At 38.1% G+C, this 14,523-nt stretch overlaps 1 protein-coding gene across 2 annotated transcripts in view; it reads right to left on the reverse strand.

The window, feature by feature from the left end:
* Positions 1–14,523, reverse strand: part of TMEM268 (transmembrane protein 268) — a 79,527-nt gene that overhangs the window by 30,779 nt on the left and 34,225 nt on the right. For both annotated transcript variants that reach the window (XM_053696025.1, XM_053696024.1), the window contains exon 3: positions 12,150–12,247. In XM_053696025.1, coding sequence (XP_053552000.1) covers positions 12,150–12,247 — 98 coding nt within the window. The remainder of the gene's footprint in view (positions 1–12,149; positions 12,248–14,523) is intronic.

The raw sequence follows: 14,523 nt of genomic DNA on the forward strand, positions 1-14,523 counted from the left end.
ATCTTTTGATATCATTAGAGTTGATGTCAGGTATATGTCTCTAGCTATTTTAGCTAGAAAAGCTTTATGGATTAAACTTGGAATACTGATATGTCTTCTAAGTCAACTTTGCTTTCCCTTTCTTTCCAGGGTAATACATTATTATTTCAACTGTTTCTGGAAGGAAGGGAACTTTTTTTCCAAAGGATAAAAAATCTAAGGTAAATTTAGGTCTAATAATCATTTCGTTCCTTTCCTCACAATAAGGAACAAAAGCCTGATCCTTCATTCTCAGGAGCGGTATCAGTTTGGAAACTATTTCCAGTTTGGAATATATCCAAGCCTTTTAGAAAACCTATAGCCAGCTCCTAAGTACCCATGAAGGTGCGGACCTTATTCCAGCTCAGCTGGTATGGGGCAGATTACGTTTTCTTCAAAGAAATTTTGATCAATTCCGTTCTCAATTTCTGGTTTCAGAACATTGTTTCAGAAAGGTACAGAATTGGCTTCAGTTAAGGCCTCCTGCTAAGAGATTTTTTTCTTTCCCGTGTCCCAGTTAACACAGCAAAGGCTCAGCATTTCTGAAATGTGTTTCAGATCTAGAGTTGGCTGGAGTAATTATGCCAGTTCCAGTTCTGGAACAGGGGCTGGGGTTTTATTTTATCTCTTCATTGTACCAAAGAAGGTCAATTCCTTCAGACCAGTTCCGGATCTATCAATATTGAATCGTTATGTAAGGATACCAACATTCAAGATGGTTACTGTAGGACTGTCCTGCCTTTTGTTTAGCAAGGGCATTATATGTCTACAATAGATTTACAGGATGTGTATCTACATATTCCGATTCATCCAGATCACTTTTAGTGTCTGAGATTCTCTTTTTAGACAAGCATTACCAGTTTTGTGGCTCTACCGTTTGGCCTAGCCTCAGTTCCAAGAATTTTTTTCAAAGGTTCTCGGTGCCCTTCTTTCTGTAATCAGAGAACAGGGTTTTTTGGTATTTCCTTATTGGACAATATCTGGGTACTTGCTCAGTCTTCTCATTTTCGAAGAATCTCATACGAATCGACTTGTGTTGTTTCTTCAAGTTCATGGTTGGAGGATCAATTTACCAATCAGTTCATTGATTCCTCAGACAAGTGTAACCTTTTTAGGTTTCTAGAATAGATTCAGTGTCTATGACTCTGTCCTTGTCAGACAAGAGAAGTTTAACATTGATATCAGCTTGTCAAAACCTTCAGTCACAATCATTCCCTTTGGTAGCCTTATGCATGGAAATTTTAGGTCTTAGGACTGCCGCATCAGATGCGATCTCCTTTGCTCGTTTTCACATGCGACCTCTTCAGCTCTGTATGCTGAACCAATGGTGCAGGGATTACTCAAAGATATCTCAATTAATATCTTTAAACCGATTATACGACTCTCTCTGACATGGTGGGCAGATCACCATCGTTTAGTTCAGGGGGCTTCTTTGTTCTTCCGACCTGGACTATAATCTCAACAGATGCAAGTCTTACAGGTTGGGGAGCTGTGTGGGGGTATCTGACGGCACAAGGGGTTTTGGGAATCTCAGGAGGTGAGATTTCCGATCAATATTTTGGAACTCCGTGCAATTTCAGAGCTCTTCAGTCTTGGCCTCTTCTGAAGAGAGAGTTGTTCATTTGTTTTCAGATAGACAATGTCACAACTGTGGCATACATCAATTATCAAGGAGGGACTCACAGTCCTCTGGCTATGAAAGAAGTATCTCGAATTTTGGTTTGGGCGGAATCCAGCTCCTGTCTAATCTCTGCGGTTCATATCCCAGGTATGGACAATTGGAAAGCGGATTATCTCAGTCGCCAAACGTTGCACCTGGGCGAATGGTCTTCACCCAGAGGTATTTCCTCAGATTGTTCAAATGTGGGAACTCTCAGAAATAGATCTGATGGCTTCTCATCTAAACAAGAAACTTCCCTGGTATCTGTCCGGATCCAGGGATCCTCGGGCGGAGGCAGTGGATGCATTATCTCTTCCTTACAAGTGTCATCCTGCCTATATCTTTCCGCCTCTAGTTCTTCTTCCAAGGGTATTCTCTAATATTCTAAAGGAATGCTCGTTTGTCCTGCTGGTAGCTCCAGCATGGCCTCACAGGTTTTGGTATGCGGCGGATCTTGTCCGGATGGCCTCTTGCCAGCTGTGGACTCTTCCGTTAAGACCAGTCTTTCTGTCTCAAGGTTCTTTTTTCCATCAGGATCTCAAAACCTTAATTTTAAGGTGTGGAGTTTGAACGCTTGATTCTTGGTCAAAGAGGTTTCTCTGACTCTGTGATTGATACTATGTGACAGGCTCGTAAATCTGTATCTAGAGAGATATATTATAGAGTCTGGAAGACTTATATTTCTTCAGGATGGTTTAGATAAAGGTTTGTCCGCAAGTTTCTTGAAAGACAAATCTCTGCTCTTTCTGTTCTTTTTCACAGAAGGATTGCTAATCTTCCTGATATTCATTGTTTTGTACAAGCTTTGGTTCGTATAAAACCTGTCATTAAGTCAATTTCTCCTCTTTGGAGTTTGAATTTGGTTCTGGGGGCTCTTCAAGCTTCTCCTTTTGAACCCTTGCATTCTTTGGTCGTTATATTACTTTCTTGGAAAGTTTTGTTTCTTTTGGCCATCTCTTCTGCCAGAAGAGTCTCTGAATTATCTACTCTTTTTTGTGAGTCTCCTTTTCTGATTTTGCATCAGGATAAGGCGGTGCTGCGAACTTCTTTTGAATTTTTTACCTAAGGTTGTGAATTCTAACAACATTAGTAGAGAAATTGTGGTTCCTTCATTATGTCCTAATCCTATGAATTCTAAGGAGAAATCATTGCATTCTTTGGATGCTGTTAGAGCTTTGTAATATTATGTTGAAGCTACTAAGTCTTTCCGAAAGACTTCTAGTCTATTTGTCATCTTTTCCGGTTCTAGAAAGACCAGAAAGCTTCTGCCATTTCTTTGGCATCTTGGTTGAAATCTTTATTTCATCATGCCTATGTTGAGTCGGGTAACACTCCGCCTCAAAGGATTACAGCTCATTCTACTAGGTCAGTTTCTACTTCCTGGGCGTTTAAGAATGAAGCTTCGGTTGATCAGATTTGCAAAACAGCAACTTGGTCCTCTTTGCATACTTTTACTAAATTCTACCATTTTGATGTGTTTTCTTCTTCTGAAGCAGTTTTTGGTAGAAACGTACTTCAGGCAGTGGTTTCAGTTTGAATCTCCTGCTTATGTTTTTTCATTAAAATTTTATTCTGGGTGTGGATTGTTTTCAGCAGGAATTGGCTGTCTTTATTTTATCCCTCCCTCTCTAGTGACTCTTGTGTGGAAAGATCCACATCTTGGGTAATCATTATCCCATACGTCACTAGCTCATGGACTCTTGCTAATTACATGAAAGAAAACATAATTTATGTAAGAACTTACCTGATAAATTCATTTCTTTCATATTAGCAAGAGTCCATGAGGCCCGCCCTTTTTTGTGGTGGTTTTGATTTTTTTGTATAAAGCACAATTATTCCAATTCCTTATTTTATATGCTTTCGCACTTTTTTCTTATCACCCCACTTCTTGGCTATTCGTTAAACTGAATTGTGGGTGTGGTGAGGGGTGTATTTATAGGCATTTTAAGGTTTGGGAAACTTTGCCCCTCCTGGTAGGAATGTATATCCCATACGTCACTAGCTCATGGACTCTTGCTAATATGAAAGAAATGAATTTATCAGGTAAGTTCTTACATAAATTATGTTTTTAACTATACTTAATTTTATGCAAAATATTCCCTATACAGGGAGTGCAGAATTATTAGGCAAGTTGTATTTTTGAGGATTAATTTTATTATTGAACAATAACCATGTTCTCAATGAACCCAAGAAACTCATTAATATCAAAGCTGGATAGTTTTGGAAGTAGTTTTTAGTTTGTTTTTAGTTATAGCTATTTTAGGGGTATATCTGTGTGTGCAGGTGACTATTACTGTGCATAATTATTAGGCAACTTAACAAAAAACAAATATATACCCATTTCAATTATTTATTTTTACCAGTGAAACCAATATAACATCTCAACATTCACAAATATACATTTCTGACATTCAAAAACAAAACAAAAACAAATCAGTGACCAATATAGCCACCTTTCTTTGCAAGGACACTCAAAAGCCTGCCATCCATGGATTCTGTCAGTGTTTTGATCTGTTCATCATCAACATTGCGTGCAGCAGCAACCACAGCCTCCCAGACACTGTTCAGAGAGGTGTACTGTTTTCCCTCCTTGTAAATCTCACATTTGATGATGGACCACAGGTTCTCAATGGGGTTCAGATCAGGTGAACAAGGAGGCCATGTCATTAGATTTTCTTCTTTTATACCCTTTCTTGCCAGCCACGCTGTGGAGTACTTGGACGCGTGTGATGGAGCATTGTCCTGCATGAAAATCATGTTTTTCTTGAAGGATGCAGACTTCTTCCTGTACCACTGCTTGAAGAAGGTGTCTTCCAGAAACTGGCAGTAGGACTGGGAGTTGAGCTTGACTCCATCCTCAACCCGAAAAGGCCCCACAAGCTCATCTTTGATGATACCAGCCCAAACCAGTACTCCACCTCCACCTTGCTGGCGTCTGAGTCGGACTGGAGCTCTCTGCCCTTTACCAATCCAGCCACGGGCCCATCCATCTGGCCCATCAAGACTCACTCTCATTTCATCAGTCCATAAAACCTTAGAAAAATCAGTCTTGAGATATTTCTTGGCCCAGTCTTGACGTTTCAGCTTGTGTGTCTTGTTCAGTGGTGGTCGTCTTTCAGCCTTTCTTACCTTGGCCATGTCTCTGAGTATTGCACACCTTGTGCTTTTGGGCACTCCAGTGATGTTGCAACTCTGAAATATGGCCAAACTGGTGGCAAGTGGCATCTTGGCAGCTGCACGCTTGACTTTTCTCAGTTCATGGGCAGTTATTTTGTGCCTTGGTTTTTCCACACGCTTCTTGCGACCCTGTTGACTATTTTGAATGAAACGCTTGATTGTTCGATGATCACGCTTCAGAAGCTTTGCAATTTTAAGAGTGCTGCATCCCTCTGCAAGATATCTCACTATTTTTTACTTTTCTGAGCCTGTCAAGTCCTTCTTTTGACCCATTTTGCCAAAGGAAAGGAAGTTGCCTAATAATTATGCACACATGATATAGGGTGTTGATGTCATTAGACCACACCCCTTCTCATTACAGAGATGCACATCACCTAATATGCTTAATTGGTAGTAGGCTTTCGATCCTATACAGCTTGGAGTAAGACAACATGCATAAAGAGGATGATGTGGTCAAAATACTCATTTGCCTAATAATTCTGCACTCCCTGTATGCAATAGATACAATAAAAAGATACAATAAAATAAGTTACTGAGCTCAATACGTAAATAAATGCTGTGGCCACAGCTGGAATCAATGGCAGCAAACATATTCTTATAACATATGCATGAAATCCTATACTGGTGTTATGTAACGTTCATCCACTTGCTAAATGAAACGTTCAAACGGAGTTGTACCCATCCATAAAAAATGTACAGTAACGAACTTGAGATATTACAGTGTGTAGTGATTGACTCCTACCAGACCTCCGTTTTTTTGCACAGCTTCAGCTTTCACTAATACATTCTATGAACTTCAGACTGCTTTTCACGGATTTGCAGTACATTTTCAAAACCACTTCTGTTTTTTTTTTTTTATTTAAATTTTTATTGAAAAACCATATAAAATATACAGCAGAGTAGAAAAATAAGCTGAAAATATCATATGTGACATTATTACAACCAATAATTATTTAACTATCATAGACTCATAATATCCACGTCCCCCCCTTCTTTCCACTTCACTCTCCTTTCCTCTGAACAGACCACTAAATGGCCTCACATTATTAATTTATTATTCTAGATGGATACAAATTCCATATAAACAACTTGTCCACTCCCGACCCCTCTCCATCTCCCCCAACCTCAAGAAGAAAAAAAAAAACTACCCCACCCCTGTCAGATAATGGAATTATCTGTGATATGTTTAACAAAACATCTTCCCCCATATACTTAATAAATTCCAACCATATGTTCTTCTAGGTCAAAATATTTCCTTTACTGTAAAATTTGGTATCATAAGCCTCTAGGAACGCTTGTCTGACTAATATTTTTTAAACTGCTCCCATAGAAGGAATCTTGTTATTGATCCAGTTTGTATAGATTAAAGATCTCGTTAAAATTATAACCCATTGAATAAATCTAGTGTTTACCCCCCAATTTGCCTCCTTATTTAGGAAGATAGAGTTTTCTCCCGATAATTGAATCTTCTTCCTTATTACCTTAGATAGAAAATACTCAATTTTACCCCACAGCTGTCTAATCTTAGGACATGCAAACACCATATGAATTATAGATGGATCAGCCTCCCCACATTTTACGCACTTATTATCTATTAAATTATTCAATTTTTGTGCCCTCCTTGGGGTAATGTAATCAAAATGTATAAACCTAAAATGAGATTCTCTGAATTTAGATGACTTTGTGATATTCTTAATTACTCCAAATCTCTTAGAAATAATCACACTTGTACTAAGGTTATATTTACCCCACCTACTAGTGTACTCTCCAATGACTCTCTTCATCTCTGGAGCTTGCAATATGCCATATAGGAGGGACAGTAGACCCTTTTTAATTCTTGGACAATCTAAGATCATATGCCTATAAGCAATTCTTGGTTCCTTACCTAACATTTGCAGCAAGTAATGTTTTGCCTGGAAGAAGTAGAACTTATCTGATGTTAACACTTCATATTTGAGCTGAAACTCCCTAAAGTTATATGGGCGTAGTGATAGGGGGTTAATTAGTTGGTTTATATATACAATATTCTTAAGCCTCCACCGATGGAATACCTCATAACTTAAACCTGGAATGAATATGGGATTCCCCAAAAGTGGCAATTGTTTAGTAACCATATAGCCATGACCCACCAATTTTATTGCCCCCCTCCACGCCCTTATAATGTCTTTATACAATGGATGTGTGCGAATTCTGGTGCCAAGTTCTCTATCTGGAGCATGCAGAATGAATGGCAGGGATAGAGGCGCACCAACTGCTTCCTTTTGCAGTTCGAGAAATTATCCGTATGTGTTAACCAATCTAGTGGGTATCTTACTAAAGCTGCGTAGTTATAACTTTTTAAATTTGGGAGGGCCAACCCCCCTTTAGAAGTTGGGAGGTATAGTTTTTCTAGTCTAATCCTCGGCTTCTTCCCTTTCCACAGAAAATGCCGAAGTTCTTTCAAAAAATTACAGATATCTACATCTTTAATCAACATAGGTAGCATTCTAATAGGGTAGAGGATTCTGGGTAAAATAAACATTTTAAATATGGCCACCCTGCCCGTTAATGAAAGCGGCATATTGATCCATTGTTTTAATATTTCTATATTTTGTTGAAGAGCCGTAATGATGTTTAATTCATACCATTTGGCTGGGTTTGATGATAAAAAAATTCCCAGATAACTCAATTTCTGTGTTTCTATAAATTGATATATTTGATTTCTTTAACCACAGGATTTTAGATTTAGAATAATTGATTTTGTAGCCTGATACCTCTCCATACATATCTAATATTTCTATTATTTCCTTAACATGTTTTCCTGGTGATGAAACAAACATAAGTAAATCATCTGCAAAGAGCGAATCAAAACCACTTCTACTCATTTCCAGTTGCCCGGATAGGCCGGCGATCACGTAATTCTACCACTAGTCACATGATCGGAGTCCGTTAATCCAGGAGAGACGCTGATATGCCGAATAATTGTGATGTGTGTTCAGCGGTAACCAGGCAAAGGAAGAACTGAGGTTTCACAAAAAAGCTGAAACTGTGCAAAAAAACGGAGGTCTGGTAGGAGTAAATCACTACACACTGTAATATCTCAAGTTCGTTACTGTACATTTTTTATGGATGGATACAACTCCGTTTGAACGTTTCATTTAGCAAGTGGATGAACTTTACATAACACCATTATAGGATTTCATGCATATGCTATAAGAATATGTTTGCTGCCATTGATTCCAGCTGTGGCCACAGCATTTGTTTACGTATTGAGCTCAGTAACTTATTTTATTGTATCTTTTTATTGTATCTATTGCATATAGGGAATATTTTGCATAAAATTAAATATAGTTAAAATATATATCTGTACCACTCTAACCTTGTCATTTAACACCCTAGCTTATTAGCTCTTCCCATATTCTATTATTTTTTCTATATACTAATTAATGCCTGGGATAAGCATAAGGCTAACCTACGTACTAACTAATGCCTGGGATAAGCATAAGGCTATCCTACATACTAATTAATGCCTGGGATAAGCATAAGACTATCCTATGTACTAACTAATGCCTGGGATAAGCATAAGGCTATCCTACATACTAATTAATGCCTGGGATAAGCATAAGACTATCCTATGTACTAACTAATGCCTGGAATAAGCATAAGGCTATCCTACATACTAATTAATGCCTGGGATAAGCATAAGACTATCCTATGTACTAACTAATGCCTGGGATAAGCATAAGACTATCCTACATACTAACTAATGCCTGGGATAAGCATAAGACTATCCTACATACTAACTAATGCCTGGGATAAGCATAAGACTATCCTATGTACTAACTAATGCCTGGGGTAAGCATAAGACTATCCTATGTACTAACTAATGCCTGGGGTAAGCATAAGACTATCCTATGTACTAACTAATGCCTGGGATAAGCATAAGACTATCCTACATACTAACTAATGCCTGGGATAAGCATAAGACTATCCTACATACTAACTAATGCCTGGGGTAAGCATAAGACTATCCTATGTACTAACTAATGCCTGGGATAAGCATAAGACTATCCTACATACTAACTAATGCCTGGGATAAGCATAAGACTATCCTATGTACTAACTAATGCCTGGGGTAAGCATAAGGCTATCCTACACAATAATTAATGTCTGGGATAAGCATAAGCCTATCCTACGCACTAATTAATGTCTGGGATAAACATAAGGCTATCCTACATACTAATTAATGCCTGGGGTAAGCATAAGGCTATCCTACACAATAATTAATGTCTGGGATAAGCATAAGCCTATCCTACGTACTAATAAATGGCTGGGATAAGAATAAGGCTATCCTACGCACTAATTAATGACTGGGATAAGGCTAACCTATGTACTAACTAATGCCTGGGGTAAGCATAAGGCTATCCTACGCACTAATTAATGTCTGGGATAAGCATAAGGCTATCTTACATACTAATAAATACCTGAGATAAGCATAAAGCTATCCTACATACAAAGTTTTTATTTGCTGTCAAATTCTGTTTTTAGCTGAAGTTACTCTCTTGTTTCATTATCCCCCTAATCCCTTGTCATTCAGCTCACATTTTTTTACTAGAGATCAAAACAAAGAAAATGTCACATGGCACATATCATACAACAACATGGAACAAGGTAGCTGAGTGACAAATGAAACTCACAGAGGTTACAGCAATCCACTCCAATGTGCTGAATGGAGCAGACTGAGCGATCACAGTGTCTCAGCTCACAAAACTCTCGATATTCAGTTCAACAAAAACAAGGGATCCCACTCAAAGAGCTAAAACACTCCACATAAAGTTAAAGCGTTTATTAAAAACAGTTCTTGTTAAACTAAAAGTTGGGAGTTTAGTGAGCTGAGATACTGTGATTACGGTATCCTAGCCGGAACGCGTAAGACTGGAGCTTTGCACACGGTTATGTATTCGGTACAGTATCCTAGCCGAAACGCATAAGACTGGAGCTTTGCACACGGTTATGTAATGGGTACAGTATCCTAGCTGAAACACGTAAGACTGGAGCTTTGCACACAGTTATGTATTCGGTACGGTATCCTAGCTGAAACGCATAAGACTGGAGCTTTGCACATGGTTATGTATTCGGTACGGTATCCTAGCTGAAACACGTAAGACTGGAGCTTTGCACACGGTTATGTATTCGGTACGGTATCCTAGCTGAAACGCGTAAGACTGGAGCTTTGCACACGGTTATGTATTCGGTACGGTATCCTAGCCGGAATGCATAAGACTGGAGCTTTGCACACAGTTTTGTATTCGTTTTTAAGATGACTGAATAAACGGAGCTTTTATTGAGCACTGGCTACTTTTTCCACTGTGATTGCTTAGTCTACTCCGTTCATTGGAGTGAAGTTCTACAGTCTCTGTTTATCACTCCTCTACCTGGTTCCATGGTGTTGTGCGATCTGGGCCATGTGACGGCTTCTTTGTTTTGGACTCTTGTAGTTTTACTGCGCTACATATTGGTGTCTAAAGAAGAAGTGCGGCCTCTGGAAAACATCTGGATCATCTAACTCAATTGAGAGGATTTGGACTTTTGTTGTTATTTTTTGTTATCCCTTTGAATTTTTATGGTGGGTTATATTGCTTGTTCCCATTTTTACTTTGCATCTGTTTTCTGTCTCTTTTTTCATAGAAACATATTTTGACAGCCCTTGTTGGGTAGGTCTAGTATGTTAAATTGGAATGTTTAGAAGTATGTAATCTTTCTAAGATTTTGATTGGTCAAAAACTACAGTAGGGGTATCTTCTGGTGATTGATTTTATTAGTGGCCTATCGTGAGGCATTATTACTAAAGCGCGTATAAGAGATGTGTATCTTTGGCTTTGAGTAATGCGTGCGTGTTAAAAACCGAAAGGGTACTGCGTTGCTTGTAGGGGGTTGTTATAATATACGTTTGACATTTTTACTTGTGTTGTTTAAAAAAAAGGAATTCTAGTTCTCAATCAAAGAATAAGTTTATCAAGAAATAACTTTTTTTATGTAGGTGTTTGAGCTGGTTACGCTGCTTGAACTGGTTGTAGAAGATAGGCAAGCCCTGGCTTTCTACATTTTTAGCCTTTTTTTTGTTTTGTTTTTATTGTTTGAGGGGAACAAAGCAGGGATTAAACACATAAGCGGTATTTGACCTGGCCTGTTTGTTTTGCAATTGATGATTGTAGGGGCAAAATATAATTTTATTGTGTCATTTAAAATACATTTAGCGCTTCAGCACAACAGTCAGGTGCTCATCTAAAATGTTTCATGCCCACACAGCACTTCATCAGAAATAGCTCTGTCCCCTCTGGTCATTAAATACTATTAACCATTTCAGTACCTACTTTTACACATTCTTAAAAGTCACACTACCATCTAAAATAAATTTAACATTTTTCATACAAAATTGTTTAAAAGCAAAAAAATGTGTATTTATATAATATGAACAAATTGTTACACTTCTTAAAGGGACATAAAACCCATATTTTTTCTTTCATGATTTAGAAAGAGAATGCAATTTTAAACATCTTTTTAATTTACTTCTGTTATCTAATTTGTTTTATTCTCTTGATATTCATTGCTGAAAAGCATATCTAGATATGCTCAGTAGCTGCTGATTAGTTGCTGCACATAGAAGCCTCATGTGATTGGCTCACCCATGTGCATTGCTTTTTCTTCAATTAAGGATATCTAAAAAATGAAGCAAAATAAATAATAGAAGTAAATTGTAATGTTGTTTAAATTTGTATGTTCTATCTTAATCATGAAAGAAAGATTTTGGGTTTAGTGGCCCTTTAAGCACAAAAAGAAACATACAAAGGATACATTACTATAGTTGTGTTCCCTTTTCCCCTATAATATTTATATTATAGGGAACCCTTAGCGAGACCTTCTGTTTTCAGGCTTTATTAAATTCCATCAGGGAAATAGAAGGGCTGGCAAGCATTTTTATAGAATCTCACCAGCCCAGAGACCAGTAGAGAATTAACCCATTAGTGTCTAGTCAGGTAACGTGACCAGATTTTAAAAATAAAATCTGGGGACATGTTTTTTTAACCCCTTACAGTAAACAATATTTTTTTAACTTGTATCTTGTACAAGGACGGTTACTGTTGCCAGTTTATATTTGGTGAGCAGTATTTTCTTTCTCATAAAGCTCCTCCCAGTTTTTCCCAACGCTTTCTCGCTTTCTTGTATTCGCTCTGTTGTAGTGACAATAGCTCTGCATTATTAATACATCACATACAGACATTACATGCACTGACACCTCTGTCCTTGTACTCACATTGATCCCACACTCCTGGAGAGTCCTCAAACATTGCTCAGTGTCTTCTGTTTGAGATGTGTAGGGAAGAACGCTCAATAAACGCCCATTGTACAGACCTGCGGAGGGAATGATGGGAGTTACATTTTCTGATATTTGCGCACTGTGTAGTTTAATCTCGGTTTCCCTTCAGATTTTGTACCCAGTTTTAACCTGGTTCAATGATTTGTTAGCAATTCTAAGGGGCATATTGATCGGGGATCACTGATAAGAATGTGAGAATGATTTGATACAATTCTACGGGGCATATTGATCGGGATCACTGATAAGAATGTGAGAATAATTTGTTAGCAATTCTATGGGGCATATTGATCGGGGATCACTGATAAGAATGTGAGAATGATTTGTTAGCAATTCTACGGGGCATATTGATCGGGGATCACTGATAAGAATGTGAGAATGATTTGTTAGCAATTCTACGGGGCATATTGATCGGGGATCACTGATAAGAATGTGAGAATGATTTGATACAATTCTACGGGGTATATTGATTGGGGATCACTGATAAGAATGTGAGAAAGATTTGTTAGCAATTCTACGGGGCATATTGATCGGGGATCACTGATAAGAATGTGAGAATGATTTGATACAATTCTAAGGGGCATATTGATCGGGGATCACTGATAAGAATGTGAGAATGATTTGTTAGCAATTCTACGGGGCATATTGATCGGGGATCACTGATAAGAATGTGAGAATGATTTGTTAGCAATTCTACGGGGCATATTGATCGGGGATCACTGATAAGAATGTGAGAATGATTTGATACAATTCTACGGGGCATATTGATCGGGGATCACTGATAAGAATGTGAGAATGATTTGTTAGCAATTCTACGGGGCATATTGATCGGGGATCACTGATAAGAATGTGAGAATGATTTGTTAGCAATTCTACGGGGCATATTGATCGGGGATCACTGATAAGAATGTGAGAATGATTTGATACAATTCTACGGGGCATATTGATCGGGGATCACTGATAAGAATGTGAGAATGATTTGTTAGCAATTCTACGGGGCATATTGATCGGGGATCACTGATAAGAATGTGAGAATGATTTGATACAATTCTACGGGGCATATTGATCGGGGATCACTGATAAGAATGTGAGAATGATTTGATACAATTCTACAGGGCATATTGATCGGGGATCACTGATAAGAATGTGAAAATGATTTGATACAATTCTATGGGGCATATTGATCGGGGATCACTGATAAGAATGTGAGAATGATTTGTTAGCAATTCTACGGGGCATATTGATCGGGGATCACTGATAAGAATGTGAGAATGATTTGTTAGCAATTCTAAGGGGCATATTAATCGAGGATCACTAATAAGAATGTGAGAATGATTTGTTAGCAATTCTACGGGGCATATTGATCGGGGATCACTGATAAGAATGTGAGAATGATTTGTTAGCAATTCTACAGGGCATATTAATCGGGGATCACTGATAAGAATGTGAGAATGGTTTGTTAGCAATTCTACGGGGCATATTGATCGGGGATCACTGATAAGAATGTGAGAATGATTTGTTAGCAATTCTAAGGGGCATATTAATCGGGGATCACTGATAAGAATGTGAGAATGATTTGTTAGCAATTCTACGGGGCATATTGATTGGGGATCACTGATACGAATGTGAGAATGATTTGTTAGCAATTCTACGGGGCATATTGATCGGGGATCACTGATAAGAATGTGAGAATGATTTGTTAGCAATTCTACGGGGCATATTGATTGGGGATCACTGATAAGAATGTGAGAATGATTTGTTAGCAATTCTAAGGGGCATATTGATCGGGGATCACTGATAAGAATGTGAGAATGATTTGTTAGCAATTCTACGGGGCATATTGATCGGGGATCACTGATAAGAATGTGAGAATGATTTGTTAGCAATTCTACGGGGCATATTGATCGGGGATCACTGATAAGAATGTGAGAATGATTTGATACAATTCTACGGGGCATATTGATCTGGGATCACTGATAAGAATGTGAGAATGATTTGTTAGCAATTCTACGGGGCATATTGATTGGGGATCACTGATAAGAATGTGAGAATGATTTGATACAATTCTACGTGGCATATTGATCGGGGATCACTGATAAGAATGTGAGAATGATTTGTTAGCAATTCTACGGGGCATATTGATCGGGGATCACTGATAAAAATTTGTGAGAATGATTTGTTAGCAATTCTACGGGGCATATTGATCGGGGATCACTGATAAGAATGTGAGAATGATTTGTTAGCAATTCTACAGGGCATATTGATCGGGGATCACTGATAAGAATGTGAGAATGATTTGTTAGCAATTCTACGG

The sequence above is a fragment of the Bombina bombina genome, chromosome 12 (genome assembly GCF_027579735.1).
Source record: "Bombina bombina isolate aBomBom1 chromosome 12, aBomBom1.pri, whole genome shotgun sequence".
NCBI classification, from domain to species: Eukaryota; Metazoa; Chordata; class Amphibia; order Anura; family Bombinatoridae; genus Bombina; species Bombina bombina.